The sequence below is a fragment of the Neoarius graeffei genome, chromosome 13 (genome assembly GCF_027579695.1).
Source record: "Neoarius graeffei isolate fNeoGra1 chromosome 13, fNeoGra1.pri, whole genome shotgun sequence".
Classification (NCBI taxonomy): domain Eukaryota; kingdom Metazoa; phylum Chordata; class Actinopteri; order Siluriformes; family Ariidae; genus Neoarius; species Neoarius graeffei.
The window spans coordinates 63,727,836-63,754,645 of NC_083581.1; the positions used below are offsets into that span (position 1 = coordinate 63,727,836).

At 42.7% G+C, this 26,810-nt stretch overlaps 1 protein-coding gene across 1 annotated transcript in view; it reads left to right on the forward strand.

Annotated features, from left to right (window-relative positions):
• agrn (agrin) overlaps positions 1-26,810 on the forward strand; it is a 584,915-nt gene that overhangs the window by 344,488 nt on the left and 213,617 nt on the right. The window contains exons 5-7 of the mRNA XM_060938311.1: positions 5,655-5,879; positions 22,326-22,550; positions 23,544-23,750. Of these exons, the coding sequence (XP_060794294.1) occupies positions 5,655-5,879; positions 22,326-22,550; positions 23,544-23,750 (657 nt within the window). The remainder of the gene's footprint in view (positions 1-5,654; positions 5,880-22,325; positions 22,551-23,543; positions 23,751-26,810) is intronic.

A 26,810-nucleotide genomic window follows, 5' to 3' on the forward strand; every position in this document is an offset into this window, starting at 1 on the left:
AAGTCGCCAGGTCATCACAGGGCTGACACATAGACACAGACAACCATTCACACTCACATTCACACCTACGCTCAATTTAGAGTCACCAGTTAACCTAACCTGCATGTCTTTGGACTGTGGGGGAAACCGGAGCACCCGGAGGAAACCCACGCGGACACGGGGAGAACATGCAAACTCCACACAGAAAGGCCCTCGCCGGCCCCGGGGCTCGAACCCAGGACCTTCTTGCTGTGAGGCGACAGCGCTAACCACTACACCACCGTGCCGCCCCAAATCGAACTAAATGTGTAACAAATTACTCACCGTTAAAAAATGTCCCTTTCTGCACTTTCTGGATGCAAAATCATCAATAATGTCGTCATATGATATTTGCTTCCCCACATCATGGTTGATGCTCATGATGGCCAAACCACTCAGACGTTCCTGGGACATGGAAGATCTCAGAGAGTTTTTGATCATTTTTAACGTGCTGAAGCTCCTCTCAGCTGAGGCAACTGTCACAGGCAGAGTGACAGCAATTCTCAGGGCTATCCAAAGGTTAGGATAGAGTTCCTCCAGATTTTTCTCACAAAGGAAAGAAAGCAGCTCAAAGGCAGTCATATTAGCTGATGGTAGGTCCTCTTCCGGACTTGTCTTTGGGGTAAGAAAAATCTACTCCTGGCTTGACTGGACCTCTGCGCACTAACTCAGTCCGCATACAGTCCGTTAAGACTGGGGGCCGGTCTGCTGGATCATTTGGTGGAGCAGAGACTTGCTTTAGGGTCTGAGCTAGCTTCTGATGCTTGCTGTGCACACGTGGTTGTGTGAATAGTTGCCGAGGCTGCCTGTTCTTCCCCTGTGTCTGTACTTGACAACGCTGGCTGTACTGGACCTGTGCTGCTGCTTGTACTGGCTGAGGCAGCTGCATATGACTCATCTGTGCTGGTTGAAGGTGGCTCATCTGTGCCTGTCCTATCTGGTTCTGTCCCTCCACTGGCTGACTGGCTGGACTCTGTGCTGCTTGTTAGAAACTTAAGCATCGCACCTGTAAAACATAGATAAGGCTACTATTAATTCAGCTCCATCAAATTGGCTGCACTTGTTTTACCTTCAGATACTGTGCTTAAAATGTAGGTGATTTAGATTATTATTTAGCCTATTTAGCACCATTGTCATAATATTTCACGAGTTTTATTTATTCACTAATATATCTGCATCTATATTTGCCTGTGGGCTATCCAAGCAAACAAAATTCAATCTTAGTAAATATTTATCCATTACTTTCCATTTTGTATAAGTGCAGTTGTAACTACACTCAAAACGATTGATATAACACTTAAATTGTAGAAGCCAGCAAGACGCACACGGAGATCGTCCGGGGTTCGCCCAGGGCTCACCGCCCTGTTATGTAGGTCAAACACCGAGTAGCCCCGTCCCTCCCACCCTCCCACTCGGAGAGGAGAGTTACCTGACTGCTGTTCCCGCTGTTCATTTTCATGCAGTTTCTTTTTCCTTTTTTCACTCCCCGAGGGATAACTCCGCTTCATCTTGCTAGGTTGATGCACATGCACTGGGAATCTGACGTGCGCGAGCAGCACGACGAACGGTCACGTCGTCACGTTTTGTGTTTTTTTTTCCCCCCACGGGGCCTCTACGAGTTTGCGGGGCCCTACACAACGTGCGTAGTGTGCGTATTGGGTGAACCGGTACTGATTACACACATTGTCTGAGGCTAGTTAACAGTAGGACCTTTTTTCTGGATCAGGAACATGCGGAAACACTGACTAAAGTGACAAAATAAGGTCCTAAACAACAACAACAAAAGCTGTTCTATAACTCTCCTGCAAACTTTACAAAATCACCATGTGGATAAACATGCCTAAAGAACATGAACATGCTAGCTCGACTCAAATAATTGTGCGATAAGAAGAATAAACACCACAGCTCATAGTCAAACATTGGCCAATGACGTGCTGCTTTTTTATTGAGGACATAAATGCGTTGTGCGACATGATCATATATTTATTTGGTTCAATCAGTCGATAGTATGCACTTAACTCACTAACTTGTTCCAGGGCTTTGAACCGGTTCAAGGAACGAAAACGAAAACCAGGAACTTTTTCTATTTCACATGGAACAGAAACGAAACCAGAAACTTTATTATTTTTTATGTTCCGGAACAGAAACGCTTATTAAAAATAATGGTAACCGGTTAATACCGGTTTTTATTTCGTTCCTCAAAGTTTCTGTAGCCTACAAATAAAAAAGTCATTCTTCTCCTGCGCAAGTTTCTATGACCCGCTGGGGTTCACTTCCTGTGTGACGTTCGCTGACTGAATGGAGAGCGCGGGAAGGTGGACTGCTATCACGTCTCCATTACTGAGTGTCTGAGCAAAGAAGAGCCTGAACATTGCAACCTCCCTATTGGCTGTTTGTAAAAATGTATCAGTTGTTGCCCCTCCCACGGGAATCATCGCGGGCTCGAGAGACGAGACCTGACGAGTTAGTTCGTTGGTAGCAGAACAAAATGTCTGGACACAAATCGGGTTTTCAGAAAAGGAAAGAAAATAAACGGAGGGTTGAAAATACAAAAAAGGAGGCAGAAAATGCAAAACGAGTTTTAAGGTAGGACAAATGGTTACTTTTCTGAGGCAGCCTGCCGTGGCTGCAGGCCTTCGGTTGTGTCATTGAATGGTTACTTTTCTGAGGCAGCCCGCCGTGGCTGCCTGCAGGCTTATTTATTATAGCCCATTTAATTAAAATAGTTGATATAAAATGTTTATAGTTATAGTTATGTGATGGTTGTCCTGATTTAGACTGGTGGTTTTTTTTTGGGGGGGGGGGGGGGGGGGGGGGGGGGGGGGGTTGCGCGATGTTGCACCCGGGTCCAGATTAGGGCAGAACCGGCCCTGGCTACATTTCAGGTGTAGTTTGTTTTATGTATGTATGTACTTGCATAGATGTGTACTTGGTCTTCCAATATGGCGCCTAACAAAATCTCGTGTCGCGGTGACGTCATGCGGTAGCCCTCTACAGGGCCTGACTAGCCTTTGGTAACACACTAAACGAATTATCTTTCATTTTTGGCACTTTTTCTGTTTGTGTAGATGGGAAGACATACTGAGAATCCAAATCGCCAACATTTGAAATAATAATTGTTTTAAATTATTTCTTGTCTTATTTAATGAAGGTTGTAATAGAATTAGCCTACATTTGGCTTAAGCTGGATGAGACAGAGACATAACTTTATAGCCATTTGTTAAACAGCTGACAGGGAACGTAATTAACCGTTCCGGGAACGAAATTTTTTTGTTCTAACCGGTTCGGGAACGTCTATTTAATGGTGGAACCCAAAACCGGAAACGTTAAAATTCCGTTTCTGTTCGGAACGAACCAATAGGAAAAAAATTCTGGTTCAAAGCCCTGATTATTACATTACATTAGTTTCATCAGCTAAGTTTCCAGACAGCCGAAATGTGAGACTGGGGAACATCAGAGTTTTCACTTGCCCAGTGCGTAAGTACCAAACAATTTGGGCAACCTGTGAACAATTAAAGATTTTACAGTGCTTTTCACTGTATTTTAGATGAATATTAATGAAACTTCGTCCCCAGCTCTGAGCCTAACACCATAATTTTGAACAATGCAGAAAGGTGAGAAAAGGGTGAGAGGTGAGGCAGGGAGGGGCTGAGGAAGGGGTGGGGTGGGGAAATAGCATAAACTCCTGTTCCATAGACTCACACTCAAGGGCGGGGCTGAGGGAGGTGGGCTGCAAAACCATGATCAGAAGGCATTAGCATCCATCCATCATCTGTAGCCACTTATCCTATTGAGGTATTTCACTCACGTGACCAAGTCATGTGATGCTGCCATTTTGGACGGCACGGCTCGAATCAGTTTGAATGCGAGGAAGGCGACAAACGAAAAACAAAAGAAAAAGGAGCGAGATGCAGAAAACACCTTCACTATCCAGTGATGTAGGACATTTACAGGGCGAGCAGAGGGAGAGGTATTTGCAAAAATTGAGGTTAGCAGGCTTAGAACGATGTTTACCTGCTTCCACCAGGATTGCTCACTGACGTACGGAAGTACACGAAGCCCTCGTCTTTACCTGACTTCGGCCCACAGGATCTGTATACCTATGTCGTTAAAAACCCATCGCCATACACAGGTATTGATCTGAAAGCGTATAAGAGTTTGGATGCCTACAAATATTTTGTGTCAGGCTGGGTAACATGCCTACATCAGCGGGTCGTCCCTGGAGCCGGTGGTCGCCATCTTATTACAGCTAAGGTTTGTTCACATTTTCATTTACTTTCGGTCCTCAGGATAAACAAAATGTTATTAAATGTCATTGAAATAACTTCTTAGTCTGTTGAAACATGGCCCGTTATAAATTTGCTGTTACCAGGCAATGACTAAGAACTGTATTATTAGGGTCGGTGTCTGTGTTGTAGCAGTGTACTAGCAACTAGCTGTTAGCACTAGCTAATGTCAACAACATAGTAGCTGGTATGTTACTGTAGCAATGTTTACGTTCAGTCATTTGGATGACTGTTAAAACCTTTCAGTCTCAAGTTTTTCCTTTACTGGATTTACTAGTTTACTGAGCTAGCGCGCTCGGCCAAACCGGGAGCCATCGCGCGCTCTCCGGCCAGGCCGGGAGCCATCGCGCGCTCTCCGGCCGAGCCGGGAGCCATCGCGCGCTCTCCGGCCGAGCCGGGAGCCATCGCGCGCTCTCCGGCCGAGCCGGGAGCCATCGCGCGCTCTCCGGCCGAGCCGGGAGCCATCGCGCGCTCTCCGGCCGAGCCGGGAGCCATCGCGCGCTAGCTCAGTAAACTAGTAAATCCAGTAAAGGAAAAACTTGAGACTGAAAGGTTTTAACAGTCATCCAAATGACTGAACGTAAATATTGCTACAGTAACATACTAGCTACTGTTGTTGACATTAGCTAGCTTGCCGTCCAAAATGGTGGACACCGGGGCGTCACGTGACCCTGTGACGTCAGGTGAAATACCTCAATACAGGGTCGCAGGCAAGCTGGAGCCTATCCCAGCTGACTATGGGCGAGAGGCGGGGTACACCCTGGACAAGTCGCCAGATCATCACAGGGCTGACACATAAAGACAAACAACCATTCACACTCACATTCACACCTACAGTCAATTTAGAGTCACCAGTTAGCCTAACCTGCATGTCTTTGGACTGTTGGGGAAACCGGAGCACCCGGAGGAAACCCACGCGGACATGGGGAGAACATGCAAACTCCACACAGAAAGGTCCTTGTCAGCCGCTGGGCTCGAACCCAGAACCTTCTTGCTGTGAGGCGACAGTACTAACCACTACACCACCGTGCCGCCCCCAGGCATTAACGTTCTTTTTTAAATATAAGCTTCACGAAGTTTATATGTCCCAAACTGTTGACTCTGTATCAGTATTGGGCTTGCAAGGTTCAGAATGATTTAAACCAGCAGATGGTGTTGTGACCCATTTTCAACCCCTAAAATGCTGATTTTTATAAAAATGGTAATTTTGTCAATATTGACACTACAATGGATGTTTCATTGCAGTACAGTAATATTGTTTAGTTTACAGCTCAAAAAACACATTTAAGTGTTCAGTGCCTTGTTAAATCACACTGCTGTTGTTTTATTTTTCTTTGTCTGTGTTCTTAGCTCTGAAGGACCCGTGCAGCGAGATGACGTGTAGCTACGGCAGCACCTGCATCCAGTCTTCTGACGGCCTCTCCGCTAAGTGCATGTGTCCTCTGAGCTGTGATCATGTGCCCAAGATTACAGTGTGTGGCAGCGATGGCTTGGACTATCCCAGCGAGTGTGCTCTCAACATGAAGGCCTGCTCCACCAACAAGAACATTCGCCTCCATCACATTGGCCTCTGTGGTGAGTCTGCCAAACGTCAGCTTTCATCATCCTCACGAATTACGAATTACCTCTAATCACCCTTGTCATCTATCTATCTACCGTATCTACCGTATCTATCTATCTATCTATCTATCTATCTATCTATCTATCTATCTATCTAAAGTTTATTTGTCCACATCAGGTGGTATGGTGGTCCATCTCAAAGCTCCAGGGTTCCTGGTTCTGATCCTAAGCTCAGTTGACTGTCTGTGGAATTTTAGCTGTTTTTCCTATACCCACTGGGGAAGCCTCTGGGGTTTTCATTTTCCTCCACCCTCCCAGAAACATTCCCATAGGTGGACTGGTTACTCTACATTGCCCCTTGATATGAAGGAGTGTGTTCATCATGCCCTGAGATGGACTGGCATCCCATCCAAAGTGTTCCCACCTCACACCCAGTGTTCCCAGGATAGTCTCCATATCCACTGCAGCTTTGACCAGAATAAGGATGAATGAATTTCTACAATTCAGCTTCACTGAGACTGTTTAACATTTTATATATGACTAGCAGTTATTGCCCGTGGGAGAGAGGAGACGTAGTAGTTATTGCCTGTCACTGAGGAGACGTAGACTCGGCCCTAGCGGAAGTCTCTGGCGAGGAGCGCTGATTGCGAGGTCCCGTACAATCGAAACTCCCAGGCGAGTCAGGGAGGGGATTTCCCGCCGAGGCTGCACGCAGTGTGTTAGCGCGAGCATGTAGCTTATGGGAAATGAATAGTGTGTTGGATTAGCACTAATCCCATGTTTTGGAAAATCAAAAATGTTGTCTTGGGCCCCTGTGGGGTGTCACCAATCCATGTGCAACGTATGGAGTATGTGCGCCCAGCCGTGTCAATTTGCACAGGTGAGCAGACAGAGAGACAGATAGCCTTCCTTTAGTAGCACAGAGTGTGGCAGCGGGGGCGTGGTCAAGCGCCGGTCTGTGACAAGAGGGCGGAGCCAGGGAAGGTGAGTGGCAGAATCACTACACCTGACGGTAATTAACCTGTGTTTTGTGTGTTTTCCCAGTAACCGCGCCCTATTTAAGGAGGCAGAGGGGAGCTCATCCCGGGACAAGAACACAGTGTGTGTGTGTGTGTTTTATGCTAGCAGATTAAAAACTGGCTATTATACTGAAAAGTCTGGGAATAAAAAGCCTTTTTGCATCTGAAGCGTTGTCCTGCCGTCCTCTCTGCTCCACCCACACTTCAGCACTGTAGAGCTCTTTGAAGTGTGGGTGGAGCACAGAGGACGGCAGGACAACGCTTCAGATGCAAAAAGGCTTTTTATTCCCAGACTTTTCAGTATAATAGCCAGTTTTTAATCTGCTAGCGTAACACACACACACACTGTGTTCTTGTCCCGGGATGAGCTCCCCTCTGCCTCCTTAAATAGGGCGCGGTTACTGGGAAAACACACAAAACACAGGTTAATTACCGTCAGGTGTAGTGATTCTGCCACTCACCTTCCCTGGCTCCGCCCTCCTGTCACAGACCGGCGCTTGACCACGCCCCCGCTGCCACACAAAGATATATATGAAACAACCCAAAGAGGCATTTTAGGTTGACAGTGTGCATATAATTTGAGATGAAATGAAGTATCAAAAGAAGCGTTTTATTTATTTTGGTTTTCCTGTACTACCCTGGTTGGTTTCGTGTGACCTGAGATTTTGCACGTGTATTTCAAAATTGCTGTTAAGGAGTGTGTTAAAAACTGCATGGCAGATTTCAGACAAGTTATTCTGTCCTGAGTGACAGTTCCCTCCTACCTCACCTCAATTGCTGTCTGAATTTCTACATTATTCCTTCTTTCATTAAAGTGTTTTATGTTGAGCTGAAGCTTTTGAGTCATGAACGTAGAAAGACTTTATGTTCGGAAAACAGCCCTCAGCCACTTTGGACTGTCTAATGACATCTCCCAGACATCTCCCTGAGCTCTCAGACATGTCAGTGTACTTGCTATTCCTTCTCCTTTTAGACATATTGGATTTATTATATTTAATGCATCTTACCTTGCCTACTTCTATGTCTTCATTTAAGATAATTCAGCTGAGCAGACTGCCGTGGCAGCGGGTCAAAGCAGCAACGTTTTTCTGCAGGTCAAGACCTGTTCTCTTATTAAATAGCCAATTGTCTGGTAAAAAGAGAGCAGACATCTCTGGATTTGGAGGTCTAGTTCTCATAAAAAAGTAGAAGGAGCACATCACGGAAGATTTATAAATTGCTTTATTCATTGTTAGCTGTTGATGTGATGTGATCACTGTCCTTGATAGCTCTTTTGGTACCGTTCTGTCTCTCTCCTTCAAGAGGAAAAAAAAACATAAATATCAGGCTCAGGTTTTGGCATCCATATAATTTTGTTTTCTGTTTGCTAATGACTTAAAATGGAACCAAGAACAACAGAAACACCAGTAGATGTAACTAAAAGCACAATGAATGGTATAAAATAGTGACTGGGGCTGATTTCTTTCGAGCCCAGACTGTAGAATCATGAAGATTGCCAATCATGTCATGATCACGTCACCCGATGAAACACCCCTTAGATTTTAGGTAGCGTTTTCCGAATGTATTTAAGCCTGCTCACAAATCCAGAATGGAGTCTGGATAGAATTGTGCAGCATGAACCAGTCTTCGTCTGCTGTTTGATTCACTAAAATCAAAGAATAACAGCTTTGACTTTCAACTATATCCCCCACATAAAAAAAAAAGAAGAAGCAGCTTGCCTTACATTTTGTGATTTACCAAAGCATAAAACATACCAAGCAAAGCGATATGTTTGTGCCCTTTCAAGACCCAAACATCAAAAATAAATGGGTGCTATGTACGGTAATTTCTGTACATTGTAAATAGAAATCCTAGTCATGCTATCTGTATCAGTTTCTTGGAAGCTTCTAGTCCAGAAGTGGCTGACATTGAGATGTTCTCTGTGGCGTTGGAGTAAACAGAGAGCAGTCATCTACTTAAATAATGGCCCCCTGGCAGACAGGTCCCAATGATTACTCTGGCCCCTCAAGGGCAAGTATAATCGATGTCTTAGTGATTCCATGGCGAATGCGCCACCTCATGAGATGGACAGTGTCCCTCAAACTAATAGTCCTAAATCTGCTACCTGTCATGGACATTTTTGACTCTCAGTTTCACATTCACACACACAAAACACACACGTCCATAATGATTACATTCATACATACATACATACATACATACATACATACATACATACATATATAAATAGCTGCTAAATACTGTATCATATGACATATACACAACCATATGATGTATTTATGTATATCAGAGCTCATGTGTATATATGGGCATGTTTGCTGCTGTTCATTATTATCCATCCGACATATAATGCAGGGGGATATAGCTATCGCTCTGTCCTTCTGTCCGTCCATCTGTCCGTAAACATTTTAGTTTCCGGAGCATAACTCAAAAACTATTAGGAACTTTTTTTTTTTTCTCGAAACCTGACAGGCATGTTAAGTGACTAGAGAAATTGTGCCTTCTGACATTTTGGGGTTTCTGTGATTTTGAATTTTTTTCCGTATTTCCATGGCAACCAATTCAACTTAGGAAAATTTGGAGTGGGATTTCATGTGGGGGCCGGGGGGGGATACGTTATCTCCTGATGACTCTTGTTCTTACTGTTACAAAGCCCAAACAAACAGATCACTCATCTCCATGAGTCACACATTCTCATTATAACAAATATCTAATCACATGTGTAAATGTTTACTGTGTTATGAAGTTTAGTTGCGGCGGCAACCCTTGTGGTGCTTCTGTATCTCATGAGGACGATCGCATTTTTATTTTCCACACAGTCTCAGTTCTGCTGATAAGTAAGTCAAAGCTATTCATAGAAGAAGCTATAATATTTAAGGTCCCTTAGACTTAGCATGAGGTTAAAATACAGTTAGTGGTTCAGTGGTTAGGGCTTTGGACTCGAAAGTCCAAATCAGAAGGCCGTGAGCTCGAAATCCGGGACAACTAAGGGTTCAAATTATTTTATTAATATATGTTTACAGGCAGCACGGTGGTGTAGTGGTTAGCACTGTTGCCTCACAGCAAAAAGGTTCTGGGTTCGAGCCCAGTGACCGGCGAGGGCCTTTCTGTGTGGAGTTTGCATGTTCGCCCATGGGTTTCCTCCGGGTGCTCTGGTTTCCCCTGAAGACATGCAGGTTAGGTTAATCGGTGGCTCTAAATTGGCTGTAGGCGTGAATGTGAGTGTGAATGGTTGTTTGTCTCTGTGTCAGCCATGCGATAACCTGGCGACTTGTCCAGGGTGTACCCCGCCTCTCGCTCATAGTCAGCTGGGATAGGCTCCAGCTTGCCTGCGACCCTGTTGGACAGGATAAGCGGCTACAGAAAATGGATGGATGGATATACATTTACAGTTATATTTATACAGATATACATATATTTATACACTGAGGATTTTCTTATTATTACAAACAGAACTATCTGTATGACCGTACCTGTGACAATTGATAAATAATTAAGAAGTGCATATTTTAAGAATACAGCATGGTATACTCTCTTAGCATGCATTAAGAGCTTTAAAAGCCCCACTCACATCAGCTTTTATACCTGAAGAGAGTGCTTGAGCACATTTTCCACAGGGTTTAGTGACAACAGTGTGAATTACACTCAGCGTAAAACCTGTTCAGATCATCTAGATGCAAGGCAGTGGTGTTATTGAAACTGCCAGGCTTTTCTTTATAATTACTTATGATTTGCAGTTGTTTCTACACATGCCAGCAGTCATACTCAGTATCATTTGATTAGTATCGCAGATCAGCCTTTTTCTCTGACCATACGCAGTCTCTTTGGAGCAATTTGCGTCACTTAAGTGAACTGGTGCTTTATACCATTCTCATATATCTCTGTTAATCCAAGGCTTCTGGTTAGGTTAGGAGCTTACTGTATGAGTGAGAATAGATTCCTATAATCAGGCTTCAGCCAGTACATATTAATGGCCAGTCATGGCTCAGTGGCTGCCAGTGTTTGGTCCTTGCCAGAGGTTCAATGTAACAAATTGACTTTAAATCTTGAGTTTTAATTATCTGTACTTAAGTTTTTCTTTCCCCTAAATCTGGGTTTAGACAGTGTGATTTCAGCAGTCTGTTAAGATTACGACTTGCCACACTATATGAGGTGATCCCACTAAAACAGGGGTCACCAAACTACGGCCCGCGGGCCAGATCCGGCCCGCCACCCCCCTTTGACCGGCCCCCCAGCCCCTCTGCCCCCCATCACTTGAACCGGCCCTATGAGGCAATCCCCAAAAGTGGTCATGGCCTATTTTTTTAAATTGCTTTTTGGCAAATAATAACATGTCTGCACCTTGTATTTTGTTGATTTTATCAATTAAATTGATATTTAGTTATAAAATGAACTATTCATATTTTCCAAATTTTCGTCATATGCTCGCGATCAAGCAGTGACAGGCAGCGCACGCGCAGAGAATGGTCAGTGTTCAGGACAGCAAAATGGCTAGCGGTAAGCGAAAAGCTGACAGAGAGTGCAGAGTTTTTAAAGAACAGTGGACCACCGATTATTTTTTCGTTCAGTGTAAGGACCGTGCAGTTTATCTTGTATGTAAAGAAAGTGTGTCGGTTTTCAAAGAATATAATCTGCGTCGTCACTATGAAACCCGCCACAAAGAGTATGCTAGTTTGCGAGGGCAAACAAGAGAAGACAGGATTCGGAGGATGAAATGCAGACTGGCTGCACAACAGAATGTATTCCTTCGCCAAACCCAGATCAACCAGGCTGCTGTCTGAGCTAGCTATAAGGTAGCTCACCTACTAGCTACCCATGGAAAGCCGTTTACTGATGAGGACTTTGTTAAAGTATGCATGCTTGCTGTGGCCGAGGAGGTGTGTCCCGACAAGAAGGATGCGCTCAATGCGGTGAGTCTCTCCGCACCTACTATGACCAGGCGAACCGAAGATTTGGGGGACAACGTGTATGACCAGCTGAATGAGAAAGCGTCAGAATTCGAGTTTTTTGCTTTGGCCATGGATGAGAGCAATGGCGTGCAGGACACAGCACAACTGCTGTGATCTATTGATCTATTGCTCATATTATTATAATTTCACTGTTTTTTAAAATGTATTTATTGTATAGGCCTATTTATTTGACCTTTATTAAGTGCTGCATACAATTATTATTTATATTATTAATAATATCAACAGGCCTACCTACAATTTATAATTTTCCACTCACCTTTGCCAGTGTCAATCACCTCAAATAGGCAGATGTTTCTTACCTTGACAGCTTTGATATTATTTTTATTAGAAAATAAATAAATGGAATATCAGTGGTATTTCAAATTAAAACAAAGTGTGAAGACTCGATTACTACTTTTGCAAACCACTAGTAAAGATAAACAAATATGTGCCAGGAATCAAGTGTTGATATAGTAGTGGGGATATAGTAGTGGGGATGGCCGTGCCAGGCTAGTAATCTCTACTACACAATGAGGCCTGCTGGTGGTCATATTTGTCTGGGTCATACAATTCTATGTGATATAGCTGACCCGACCCCGGCCCCGGCCCCCATCACAGTCAGGAAAGACAATGTGGCCCCCAGAGAAAAAAGTTTGGTGACCCCTGCACTAAAATATTGGCTAAATTCTACACCAGATCATGTGGTACCTAGTATTCTCCATGTTACATGATATAGTTACAAAGATAGAATCAATCAAAAAATCAAAGTCCTTCCCACACCATGTGGCAGCGCCAATCCCCGTAGCCCTCAGCCTCTAGCCTATTACATAGCTAGGGTTACATTGGGGGGATGGCCCTCTGGTAACTGCAAGAGTTTGACTCCCCACTCGCATCTGTATTGCAGCATGCCTTGCCAGTAGGTGCCATTTTTTTTAATGATGGTCTTTGGTATGACCCAACTGCGAGTAGACCTCGTGATCTCCCGACCGAGAGGCGGACACGCTAACCACTAGGCCAACTCGTGGTCCTCTAAAGATAGAGCTGCAATTAAAGAAAATTACTATGTTCTGCACAATCAGTGGAATTCAGGATTGTGCAGAAACAGAAGCAAAGTAGTCGCTTAAACATAAACCATTCTTGAAAGCAAGCTTCTGTCCATTAGCTTGTTTTGTTTACATTTCGCCATTGCGACAACTGCATTAGTAGCTACCAGAGGTGGACAGTAACGAAGTACTTTTACTTGAGTACCGTACTTCAGTACACTTCTTGAGTATCTGTACTTTACTTGAGTATTTTTTTTTGGAAACTTATGACTTTAACTTCACTACATTTGAAAGACAAATATCATACTTTTTACTCCACTACATTTCTATCAAGGTCCTCGTTACTTGTTACTATTAAACAGCTTTGAAAGTGGATGTTTTTTCTTTTCTAAAACGTGATTGGTTTTTTCGCAGGTGACACTGAGTAATCACTAGGGTCACGTCACGTCCATAGACTGTATAAAATCAAGTTCAGTGATTTCTCAGCAGCATTATTTGAACCCAATCAGTTGATGGAAGAATGGAAGGAGGCGGTTCTTCTGGGGAATGCACGCACTCATGGCTATAGCTAGAACCCATGTTTCAGTTTTCTGCAAGGATTAAAGATTAGTTTCGTTTTAAATGTTTGCTTTGTTTACCTAAAACGAATCACATCAAGGCCTATAAAAACTCGCCATCCAACCTGCAGAAGCATATTGAGGTCTATAAACGTTTTATTCCAAGAGAAAGCTTGCAATGAACTTGTCTGTGCTTTTAGCGCTAGCAATAACATTGTAATAGCTATACAGTCTGGTTAGTCAAATGACTTTCTGTGGATTTGCCCGCCAAGTTGCTGTAGCCTTGTCCATGGCTAATGTTAGCACATAGCTAGTTAACTTGGACACTGTGAGTTAGCATGTAAAAACGGGAGTTACGCTAACATGAATAACAAGTCCTTTCAGATATATGTTTTAGCACAATCTTGCCAAATAAACAATGTAGGAATCTTTCTTTTCTAGTAACGTTAGCTACCCAATATGATTTTGAGTTTGAAAAGCATTTGCTAGCATGTCAGGTGGCGCTTCACTGACTAGCTAGCTTAATGTTAAACCACCATGATGAACAGCATATATTCATTTTGAGAATTCACAAAATAATCCAGTCGGTTGCTTCAGAGGCATGAGGTATTATAAGCGTTGTGGCAACAATGTGTTGATAGGAAATGTACTTTTAATACTTAAGTATTTTTGAAAGCAAGTACTTCGGTACTTTAACTTAAGTAAAATTTTGACTGGACAACTTTCACTTGTATCGGAATAATATTTGACCAGTGGGATCTGTACTTTGACTTCAGTAATGAAGTTGGGTACTTTGTCCACCTCTGGTAGCTACTCTGAGAGTTTTGAGCAATCTCATGTCATCCCACCATTAGCATCAATTTCATGTCATCCCGCCATTAGCACGTGAGTGTCATAGCAGGGATGACACAGATTTTAATAAAAAAGAATTCTGACCCTGCCAAAACTTTATTGTCCACTGACTTTAGCCACAGTAGCACTAAATCAGATATTATGCATTCTGATTCCACCAATCACAACTCATGACAAAGGAATTTTTTCACAACGTGTGATTTTCATCTGCGACTGAGGTTGAAAATTATACAGTGTAAAGGAGCACTAATTGAGCATCATTAACTAAAACCAGTGTGTGGTTTGAGCCAAGCAAATTTCCCTTATTTCAAGTAATTTAACTTTTTAACTGCATTGTGTTGCCATATGGCAACAATTCATTTATCTATTTTTTTCTAATGCCAGTACCAGAAAACCTATGTTTTAATATTTATTTCTGAAAAGCAGGACCTTTCTTTTGTTATGAAACATAACTGTCAGATTACATGACCAGGAAATGCTGGTCGCACTTCCCTTTCCAAGAGATGCTTGACTCCATGAAGGTGATCTCATGAGGGATGTCAAAACTGAGGTATTGTTCAGTATTCAGATAAAAGTCCTTCAAGAAAAATATATAAATAAATTAAACACTATCTATGGTAAGTGAACATTTAATTTTTATCATTAAAACAAGTTTAGATGCTATAAGTCTTTTGTGAAATGATAGTGTAATCGTTGCCATATGGCAACAACATGCAAATATGTAACTGAAGTGTGTCCATTCAACTGATTTGAATGTAATACATAAAATTTGCATAAATGAGGATATTCTAGGAATATATTTACAAGCATTGATAACATTTTGAAGTTAAAAAAATTATATGTGTTTCTAATTGTAGACATTTTGTACTCTTGACATTGTAAATGTTTGCCAGTTTGCAGTTAAACTGTGAAATGTGGTTCAGATAATATGGTAATTATAAATGTGTCACTGTGTTATTACCATGCACTGTAAAACCCGATAAGGTCACTGAGCTCAAAAATTTTATTGAAACCGATTACGTAAAAATTTTTGAGGTAAGTAACTTAAATTTTTTAAGGTAAGATTTCTTAAAAATTACAATTAAGTGTAACTATAGTGTAATTTTTAAGAAATCTTACCTTAAAAAATTTAAGTTCCTTACCTCAAAAATTTTTACGTAATAGGTTTCAATAAAATTTTTGAGCTCAGTGACCTTATCGGGTTTTTCAGTGTGTTTTATTATATGGCATGAGCTACTTGTGGTAAAATCATGCACTCTGATTGCTTCCTTGGCGGGCAGTATTTTCCTGTAATGCCTGTGGACAATTACGGACTTTCTTTCTTAGGCACTGGCTTTCAATGTTACAAAAAAAACAAACAAAAAACCAAAAACAAAACGACAAAAAAGATGAATTGGAAATCAAACCAGAATCAAAAACGGCCAAAACACAAAAGACAAACAAGAGTCACCGAGTTATTCAAGAAATGAGCAACGAAGAGCATTCAGAAAGCGCTAACTACTAACAAGAATTCAGTTTTGAAACCTCTAGCTGTTTATTCTGCATGCATGACTCAACTACCTTACAAATATAAAGTGACTGAAAGCAGTGTCATGCCTCATTATAATGACCATCTAGTTTAATCTTAGAAATAAAAAAGCCATATAATAAACTCTTTATTAACCTCGCCTGCTTGGTCTTTACAGGAAAATATCAGATCTCGGTCTTTTTGCACAGACCTTGCCTTAGGTTCAGTCTGTACTGTCAAGACCTCAGTCCAATATTTTCCCGTAAAGACCTCACGCTCAGTTAATAAATAGTTATTATTTTTTTCGCGGTCCAGTTTCCATCAAATCCTGCGCTCTGATTGGCTGGCGAGCGGGTCCATATCCTATGATACGGACCCCGATTATGGACCCTCTGGTGACTCGCTCATTCACAACAACAACAAACATAGTAGCATTTTTTGTCAACATTTATCTTTTTTTATAAGATTTATTTATAAGATTATCAAAAATCTTATAAATTTTTGCCAGCATTTCTCAGGAGAATAGCATTAATTTTACATCATGGATAGTGATAACGACAGTGTTCACAGCGAAAGCGAGTTTTACTACCCTGAGGAAGAAGAAATAAAAGAAAACATTTCAGGAGAAAGCTAAAAACCTCTAACTGTTGCTAAAGCCGAGCAAAAACATGGCTGAATCCTGAATGACTCAATTTTGTATAAATAGGGGACTACATAGGCAGCAAAATGTAGTTTTTTTCCTGCCATGGAAGTGCACTTGTATACCGAGGAGGACGCCATTTGCATTACAGCCGTGAATGAGGATTCAAAATGGCATCTCAGCTCGGTTTTCCCTTTCGGGCGCTCTCGTTTTCTGTTAGAATTTGGTAAAGAAAAAAATAAATAGATTATTTACCAGCTTAAGGTCGGTCCGTATCGTGAAATACCGTGACCTTGGCCCAGAGGGCCTCGGTCAGTACTTTCAAGACCTCGGTCACAGTATTTCACGATACGGACCTCCCAGCTGGTAAATAACATATATATATTTACCATACAGCCCAAATTACAGTTGGATATATATTATTTTAGCAGTGTAAATAATTGGCTGCCCTTTTACATGAGTACTTTTAAAAACAATTTTCTGGTCCTTGAACAGTGCTAACCATCGCACGCTCTGCTGTATCCTGTCTCAACTATTAGACTACGTTCAGACTGCACCCTGAAACGACCCATATCTGATTTTTTTGCCCATATGCGACCTGTATCCGATTTGTTATTGACAATCTGAACGACACAGATCCGATTTTTTCACATGCGACCCAGGCCGCTTGGATATGTGGTCCTAAATCCGATGCATATCCGATATTTTCACATGCGACTGCAGTCTGACCGGACAGGTCGCATTCGTGCGACCTACACGTCATCAACAAGAGACAAACGTCACTATTCTGCGTTGGCTAATCCCGCCTCTTTGGTGGAAAACAACAACATTTGTACAGTTTTCAGAATTTAAATAGACTTTTATAGAATTGATCAAGCTAATGGTGGATTTGGTAGGGACCTGGATGTTGATCTGTTAGCCTGATTAAATAAAACAGTTTCTATAACTGATTTATAACTTAAACCATCCTGTATTACAAGATTATAAGATTGTTCTGGAAACTTCCAGTAATTTGACACCTTCGGTCTCTTTCGATTACGTTCATTATGTCTTATATTGAATATTGTTAGTTTTTTTCTTTTTTATCAGACATCTACAACCCTTCGGTCTCATTAGTCTGCTGCCCACATTAATCAGATTATTGTGTGAGTTCCGCCGCCGCCACAAAAACCACATCGCCAGGTCTCGCCTCATCTCCATAGCAAACTGCACTGGTGTTTATGCACCTTGAGCCAGCGCTGAGAGAAGTTGCAGAATTCAGCTGGCTATAAACAATCTAAATAAATATTTATAAAAATGTAGAAAAAGTTTATTAATATGACGAAATAAATATGTGCAAATTATTAAGCCTGAATTAAGAGTTTGGTAATACAGCGGCCGTATCCCAAATGACTGCCTACTGAAGCTCGAGTGCACTATATAGAGTTTAAAAATCCATTACTTCATAGTAACATGTAGTGCACTTATATAGAAAAAGAGAGACATTTAGGAGTCAACCCTCGTTACCAGGCTACACGTTTTCATTTCAGTTCAGAAACAAAAACACACACGAGACCTCACACTTTAACACTAACCAGATAATTAAATAAAAAAAAAAGAAATCATTAAACATGAAGAGTGCGCTTTTTTTTTGTTTACGTATTACGTAGATGTGCTTATTACGTGTCAATTTGCGCATGCGGGACACTTTTGGGTCGTTTTCCGTTCATATTGGAGATCGCATACAAGTCTCATATAATTGGTAATGTGAACGGCCTAACAAAAAAATCGGATTTCACAACAAATCGGATATGGGTCGTTTCAGGTTGCAGTCTGAACGTAGTGTAGCTTTGAATAAATTTGTCAACCATACAAGTAAATGGTAAACAAAATTAAGGTAAAGACCTTCCAATAGGTTGATTCAAAGCATCCCCGAGTGCCCACACATGCATGATGCAAATTGCTGTAATCGCCATTGCTTTCTGTCTGTATGTTAACTTGGATAAACAGTGGTGATAACTGTTCCTCATCCAGTACACCACTAGGACTCGGCTATGCCTGGTTCATTACAGTGGAGTTTTGCGAATCAAGCAGCTAGAGCAGCCTGGAGCTTGGATGCAGGGACATTAGCTTGCACATGTTCAGTTAATAAGAGGTAATGGGTTTTTTTTTTGCAGCAGTTATGTCTGGCTCACATAGCTTGGTGTGTCTGGAGTTCACATTATGAGAAGCTTGTTGGTCAGATTAAATGTTTTCCTCCCATATGTTCATTGACACAGCTCTGAGCTGGCACTGGCTTTACGTGTCCTTTTATGCTTTTCTTCTCTGTCTGCCTTTCTCTCTAGCTTCGACATGCAAGATTGTCATCTTTAATCCACAGCTTTGGAATCTGCCTACGTCTTTGTCTTTGATTTGCTCTCTTTTTATACTCATGCTTTTCTTCCTTGTCTGTGCTCATTGTCTCTTCTTTTCTGTGTCTCTTTGTTCTTGTTTGGTTTAATCTTTATTCCTCTGGTTCTCAACCCATTTTCTCTATCTCTCCATCTCTACACGTTGCTTTCCTTCTTGCTCTTTCTTTCTCCTGATTTGTATGACTTGCTCACAGCTTGGCATTGTTCTAATGTGCGACAGCCACTGTGATGTCCTTTGTCTCTTCTCTGTGTCGAAAAGTGTGGAGGCAGACGAGACTGCCATGCTTATTTCAATAAGCAACATGGCATTTCCGTTACTATTAAATGTGATGCTGCCAGGGCGCGGCTCAGCCCACGGCCAGTGCACCGCCATTAACTCCCTCTCACCCGTCAGTGCTCGCACGTCACCTGTCAGTCACGCATTCTTCTCAACAAAATGACATTTCACAGACAACAGACAGTTAACAATTAGGACTTTCAGATCAGGATTTAATCGCGGCAGTTTCACACCCACACGTGTACAGAAGATTTTGGGCTAGATCTTCAGCAAACCGTGTAGGAAGAAGGGTCATTTCAAGGTTTGAACTAAGACTTCGTCACAGTGTTGGGTATTTCTGTGTGATTGGACTGTCATTCATTATCAAGTCCAATTCATGATCACTCAGTGCTTTATTCTGGTCACGGTTGCAGTGGATCTGGAGTCACTGTTCCTGGGAACACTGGGAATGAGGTGGGAATACACACAGGATGAAGTCCACACACATACAGTACACACATTTCCCATTCAGGGCCAGTTTAGTGTAGCTACTTCACCTCGGTGGGAAGAAACCAAAGAAAATGGATGAAAGCCATGGAGAACTATAAAAATAGACAGTAACCCAATTTTGTGATTGAAGATCACAAATAGGAAGATATTGAACATCATTAAATTATAATTTGATTCCAACCCTTTTATGAACAGCAATATCGGCATCCTTGACTGGTTCATGTCTTCAAAGTGGGCGTGTTTCGTTGTGAGCTGTACATGTACATGGCTTCCAGGCTGCAGTTTTTTAATTGGCTTGGTGTATTAAGATATCTAACATGAGTATGGAATTCAAAAATGGTTAAAAAAAATCAAGTGACCAAAAAAAAAAAATTAATTCACTTCGATTCCATTTAAAACAGCAGTGGGGAATTTTAGACCTCTGATGGTTCAGTCAGATTTTGATTCAGAGATGCTATTATAAAACAGTACTTAAAAATTATAATACTTTATGTTGGTATGACAGAACTTGCACATGACATGCCTCTTCTCAATTTTTTTTTGTCCCAGTGGTTAGCACTGTCACCTCAGAGCAAGAAGGTTCTGGGTTCAAACCTCATGGCTGACTGGAGACTTTCTGTGTGGAATTTGAATGTTCTCTCTGTGCCTGAATGGGTTTCCTCTGGGTGCTCAGGTTTCCTCTGACAGTTCAAAGACATGCGGATTAGGTCATCTGGCTACTCTACATTACATTACATTATATGGCATTTAGCAGATGCTGTTATCCAGAGCAACGTACAACGAGTGCAAAAGTCAGGTAGACGAAGTGCTGAACTTCTAGACAAGAAAGTTCTTGTGCCAACTGAACAAGTGGCAGCAATACCTAGTGTAATATTCTGTTGAAGTACCAATACTCAGCCAAGGAAACCAACCAACCATACAGTATAAAGTACAACTATAGAGAACTCAAAACAGTCACCCCAGACTAGACAGTACACAGCCTGGGATAGTCTAGACCTAAACACAGTTACACAGTGGGCAGGGAAGAAGGGGAGAGGTGCAGCCTGAAGAGGTGAGTCTTCAATCTGCACTTGAAGGTGGACCAGGACAGACAGCAGTCTTGAGCGGGCTGGGCAGGAGCAGAGAGGAGGAGGGGCCAGGCGACCAGTAGTAGCAGAGCGTAGAGATCTGGCTGGCATGTAGGGGTGGAACAGACTCTGGAGGTATGCTGGCCCTAACTGCTTGAGAGCCTGGTAAGCTAGCACCAATATCTTAAATTTGATACAAGCTATGATAGGTAGCCAGTGCAGGTCAGCAAGCAGAGGGGTGACATGGGAAGAATGAGGGAGGTTGTAGACCAGGTGAGCTGCAGTGTTCTGGATGAGCTGCAGAGGTCTGATGGCAGAAGCTGGAAGGCCAGCAAGGAGAGAGTAGCAGTAGTCCAAGTGGGAGAAGATTAGTGCTTGGACCAGGAGCTAAGTAGAGTAGGTGGTAAGACAAGGGCGGATCCTACGGATGTTGTAGAGGAGGAATCTACATGTCCGGGTCACTGCAGCAATGTTCACTGAGAGGGAGAGTTTGTCGTTGAACACGACCCCTAGGTTCTTTGCACTCAGTGGAGGAGCCCTAGAGATGTCCCTCAGGGAGATGACAATGTTCAGGGGTGGAGAGAATGGAGCAGGAATGTAGATAACCTCTGTCTTGCCTGGGTTGTGCTTCAGGTGATGGTTGTCCATCCAGCTCTGGATGTCACGCAGGCAAGCAGAGATGCAAGCAGAGATCTGTGTGTCAGAAGGAAGAAAAGAGAGAAACAGTTGGGTGTCATCAGCATAGCAGTGGTAGGATAGACCATGAGCAAAGATAATCGGGCCGAGAGACTGGGTGTAGAGGGAGAAGAGAAGTGAACCAAGGACTGAACCTTGAGGGACACCAGTGGTAAGTGGGCTTGGTGCTGATACCAGACTCTAAATTGTCCATAGGTTTGAATGGTTGTCTCCGTGTTAGCTCTGTGATAGATTGGCGACCTGCCCAGGCTGTACCCTGCCTCTCACCTGAAGTCAGCTGGGATTGGCTCCGGCTTCCCCCATGGTATAGATAATGGATGGCTGGATGACTGGACAAACCAATTGCTTTAGAATTGTGGCCAAAAATATGATGAAGAAAAAAAAATCTGTGCTTTACTTTATGCTTGAGCTGTTTTGTAGCTTTTGAACATACACATTTTCAAGAATATTTTCAGTGGAGATTGAGTAGCTAAGAGTCAACAGTTTTGTTAACCCTAAAACATACTATATCAGATATAGCAATTTAAAACATGTGCATGTCACCAGCTTATGGTCAAGTGTTTGCTTTGTTTATCTATAATCAGAATATGTAAACACAGCGTTCAGTTCTCAGCAGTATAATGCACAGTAACCTTTAGGTAATTATAGTTTCTCAGTCCTGTGTGTTAAAAAAAAAGGTAAAAATAAACATAGCAGCAGCATTTTCCATCATTCATTCACAGCAGGATGTGGTGTACAAGGGCAAATACAGTATCTTAGAAGTGATGCATGTTCCAAGGAACAAAATCAGGAAAAATGGCCAAGAAGAGATTATAGGCCCAGCGTCCTTCATCCCGCTGTTGATCATTGCGACAGTATCCAAGCACGTACGACTGTCCTGTAAAGCTTCACGAGCAGCAGTTTGGTTTAATGCGTTTTGGAGGAAACTCTCACTTTGGCAGGTTAGTTCAAATAACCTCTTTGTGTCTCACTCAGATCCATGCCGCATGCACCAGAACAGCCTCAACATAATATGCGTGTATGACGCACAGACCCAAAAGGTTCAAAGTCTTGCCCCGCCCTCGGCGTGTCCATCAGACCCCGAGCCACTGTGTGCCAGCGATGGGAGGAGCTACAACAGCGAGTGCCAGATGCAGCGCACGGCTCTGCAGAAAGACCGCCAGCTGAAGAAGGTTCACTCAGGGCCCTGCAAGAAGCAAGGTGAGTCGCAAAAGCACTGGCTTCTCCATACGTGTAGTTTTTTGAGAACGCGTCCCACAGCAGCATCGGATTTATTTTCTCATGGCTGCAGCAAGGGGCAAGCTTTGGACAAATTAAGTTGGGTTAGCAGTACTGTCATGCCTGCACGATACCAATCTCCACAAATCCAATTTGCCTGTCGGGCGCTGGCAGGTGTGTCGTGGCAGCACTGGATCTGCGGCTGTGATGAAAAGATCCTCAGAGCCTCACCGCGCCACCCTGCAGCCGTGCACATAAAACGAATGTGCCGGATTCTGTGTACAGTAGATCATTATTTGTGTGCAAAAGTTAGTCCCAGGCTTGTGTGATGGAGGCGTTGTGTCTGAGTTTCTGTTTTCCAACTGGCAAGTGTAAAGGAGTACGCGTGCGTGTGGGTTTATATGAATATTCATTTGCGTGAGTATCTGTGTATCCATGTGCAAAATCTTTGGATCCCATTAACTCGGCAGCTTTCTTACGCAAAGCTTATCCAGGCAAGTTGAGAAGAATTCACTGGAGAGATCTCATTAGTATGTATAGAGCATCGCATCCTTAAAAGCAGCTTGGCTAATGCAATCAAACGTAAATCAAGCGCTGGCTTGTACAATAACATAATAAGTCCTCTCTTTTTTTGTTGTTGTTTTTTTTTTTTTTTTTCCCCAGCCGATCAAAGGCTGCTGTAATTATCACGCCGTACAGCATGACTGTGACGGCTTAGCACAACTCTGAATAGAAAATAGAAAGATTCGAATCTGGATGAAATTAGATAATTGATTAAAATAATCAGGCGTGGTAATTAATTCCAAACCCCTGAGTGAGTCAGTATCAGCTGTCTGATTGAGTGAGAGTTAAGAAGCAGAGGGACTATCAGTGAGTGTTGATTAGCTTGAAGCATGTTAGCCTTATGTGGAGTTTTGGTAATGGTTGCATGTGTGTGTGTGTGTGTGTGTGTGTGTGTGTGTGTGTGTTCCCCAGAGGAATGCCAGGACGAGTGTAAGTTCAGCACTGTGTGCTTGCTGGAGCATGGAAGGGCACGCTGCTCCTGCGAGCCAATCCGCTGTGACGGAACCTACACTCCTGTCTGTGGTAACGACGGCCACACGTACCCTAACGATTGTGAGAGGAGGCGTGCCGAGTGCCTCACCCAAACCACCATCCGCATCAAACAGCAAGGGCCCTGTGGTAAGTGGAAAATACGGCCTCTTATTTTAATGGAAGTTTGTTTGTTTGATAAACTGTTGTATAGGTGTGTACATGTGCGCGTGTGTGTTTTGTCTGATCAGCGAGTGTATATTTTCTTGTTATGTCTGTCCGTCTGTCTTTGTATTAAATGTCACTGTGCAGGCATAAATGTACTCATTTGACATCACTGTTCTCATCTGATACATGAAACCCAGACTTCATGTGTACATCATGGCCGTCACGTCACGCCGCCAGTGCCAGTCGATCACCCCACTCCACCCTTTCATTCCTCCCTGTCCATTTGCTTCAGATGTCCTTGTTGGCTGTCTTTAAAGTGTCTTCTTTCTGTTCCAGTGTCCCTCTCTGTCTCTCTGTCTCTTTGTCCGCGTGATGTCAGGGCTACCGCAGGACTCGCCGCTCATTGCAAGCTCAACCTTTGACCTCTCTTATGTGGACTCTGACCTGTAGGTCTCCGTCCTGTGGCCTTTAAAGGGCTGGTTGGGTGATGTAACTTAATGCTAGCCATCCCTCATTCTCTCACTCCCTTTATCCCTTCCTTTGAAGTCAGACAGCTTTTTTTTTTCTTCCTGGAGTCTTGATCCTGTGACCCTGCATGGCAAAAAAAAAAGCATGCAGGCCTTACTGTCCCCTGTCATTGCGGCCTTTCTTTTATCCTACTGAGCTTGGCATATACTATTCCTATTGTGTATACGCTAACACATAAGGCTTTATCCTCTCCTAACACACAAACACACCCTGAGCTGTGGTGACAATTACTCAGAAAATACCTCCGTTCCTGTTCCTCTGCCTTTTTTGTTTTCTCCCCCCCCTTCCCCCCTCCCCGATATAAACCAGTGTGACTCATTAGCATTGTTTTCGTGTCTTCTTAGAAAACTGCATAAATTATTGCATCAGCTGGTAGACCACTTATGCATTTTTCTTGAGTTTATTCTTTCTGATGATGTAAGTGGTGAAGGCTTCTAACAGTTTTGCCAGAAGCCAGTTACAATGTGTCTTTTTTCCCTCCATTCCTAAGCAAAAATATTTATTTAAACGCTCATTCTTTGCATACGGCTCGACAAACACCTCTTGGATTTAATTAAACATCAAAAGTAGAGTTGTGCAGCTGAGGAAGGCTGTTCAGCGTTAGTGTTAGTGCAGGAGACGATGGTAGGCACTGAGAGGAGGGACGACTTGCGCTCTGGACACCTCCAGCCAGTTTGATGTTTAATTAGAGAGCACCTCATTGTGTGGTTTTCTTCTCCTTGCCTGTGCTTTTCCTCCGTGTCTCGTTAGGTCTGTTTCCGAACCAGAGCATGTGAGAATGGTAGCTCTGTTCCACTGACAAGGTGCCAGTGATGGTTCTGCTGTTTTCAACCCACTAAAATTGTCCCAGCCATCAAGACTGGTTCAGTTTAATCACCAAAACACTGCTGGTCTGGAGCTTAGGGCTAGTGATGTCAGAGAAATGGGGGCGGTCTTTTTTGTTGATCCGGCCATTAAAGAAATACATGATAAATACAAGGTTTTGTCATATTCTTGTAAAAAAAAAAAAAAAAGGGGATTTGATTTTATAAAATAACATAGAAGATGTCTTATATGGTAGGTAGTATTGGCACCTCAGAGTTCCCGGGTTGATCCTAATCTCAGGTTCGTACTGTATCTGATGGTCCATGGGTTTGCTCCAGGTTCTCGCCTCATCCCATGACCTTCCCCCAACCACCACCAAAACACACACACACACACACACACACAATCCCCACCACCATATTATTTATTATAGAATTACCTGACAAAATGAAAATTGTTTGATTGACCAGGTTTTTCTTTCTGATTAATTCCCTGCTGAGTGTATATCTTAATTTGCTACTGAGTGTGTATATGATCTTATTCTATCCACATTCAGTGGATATGAGCAGTTGTGTGCTCTGATTGGCTACTTGACTAGTAGGCTATCAGCATATATACAGTGAGCAGGGAAAAACAAAATGGCAGAGCGTGTTGCTGAACCAACTGAGAACGAAATAAAAACATTCTAAGCGGAAATGATTGTCAGACATTTTGTATAAGGTTTTTATTTATCGAATTTGCAAAAAATAAAAAGGCTCTGTTTCTCAAAATCCAGTGAATGTGGATAGAATAAAACAATTATTCCACTCGATCTCGCCATGCATGGATTATAGCCAACTTGGTGCGACGCGACGCACCGCATCGGCTCACGACTCACGTACGACTCGATTTCATGGAATAACTGTTAATTAGACAGCAGCTAGATGTAGTGCTACTTTTCTACTCTGAATTTATCTACAAGGCACCAGTGGCTTGTCACCGTAGCATAGCCTCAAACAAATTATACAACATCCACCAGTTAACATACCTGCGTTCCACTGTGTGACAAGAACTAATATCACTAACCAGGTTTGCTCGGATTCAGCAAAATTTCCAGCCCAACTACATTTAAAAAAGCCACGCAAGTCCCCATGAGGACAGTTGAAAGTCACACTTAGAGGACGCTCTGGACACTTACAGTAATGCTTTTATGGCTGAGGACTACGGTTGACTTGCTAACTTTGGGACTGCGGTTGTCGTGAATGGTTTTGCACTCAGGTTTCCATCAATGAGTTTATAACATCAACGAAACTGACTTCATGTTAAAACTGTTAATGTTATAGTCAGCCCTGTAATGACCTGGCGACTTGTCCAGGGTGTACCCCGCCTTTCGCCCGTAGTCAGCTGGGATAGGCTCCAGCTTGCCTGCGACCCTGTAGGACAGGATAAAGCGGCTACAGATAATGAGATGAGATGAGATGTTATAGTCATGCTGTCTGCTGTCACCCAAATGAGGATGGGTTCCCTTTTGAGTCTGGTTCCTTTCGAGGTTTCTTCCTCATGTCGTCTGAGGGAGTTTTTCCTTGCCACCGTCACCACAGGCTTGCTCATTGGGGATAGATTAGGGATAAAATTAGCTCATGTTTTAAGTCGTTCAAATTCTGTTAAGCTGCTTTGCGACAATGTTTATTGTTAAAAGCGCTATACAAATAAACTTGACTTGACTTGGCA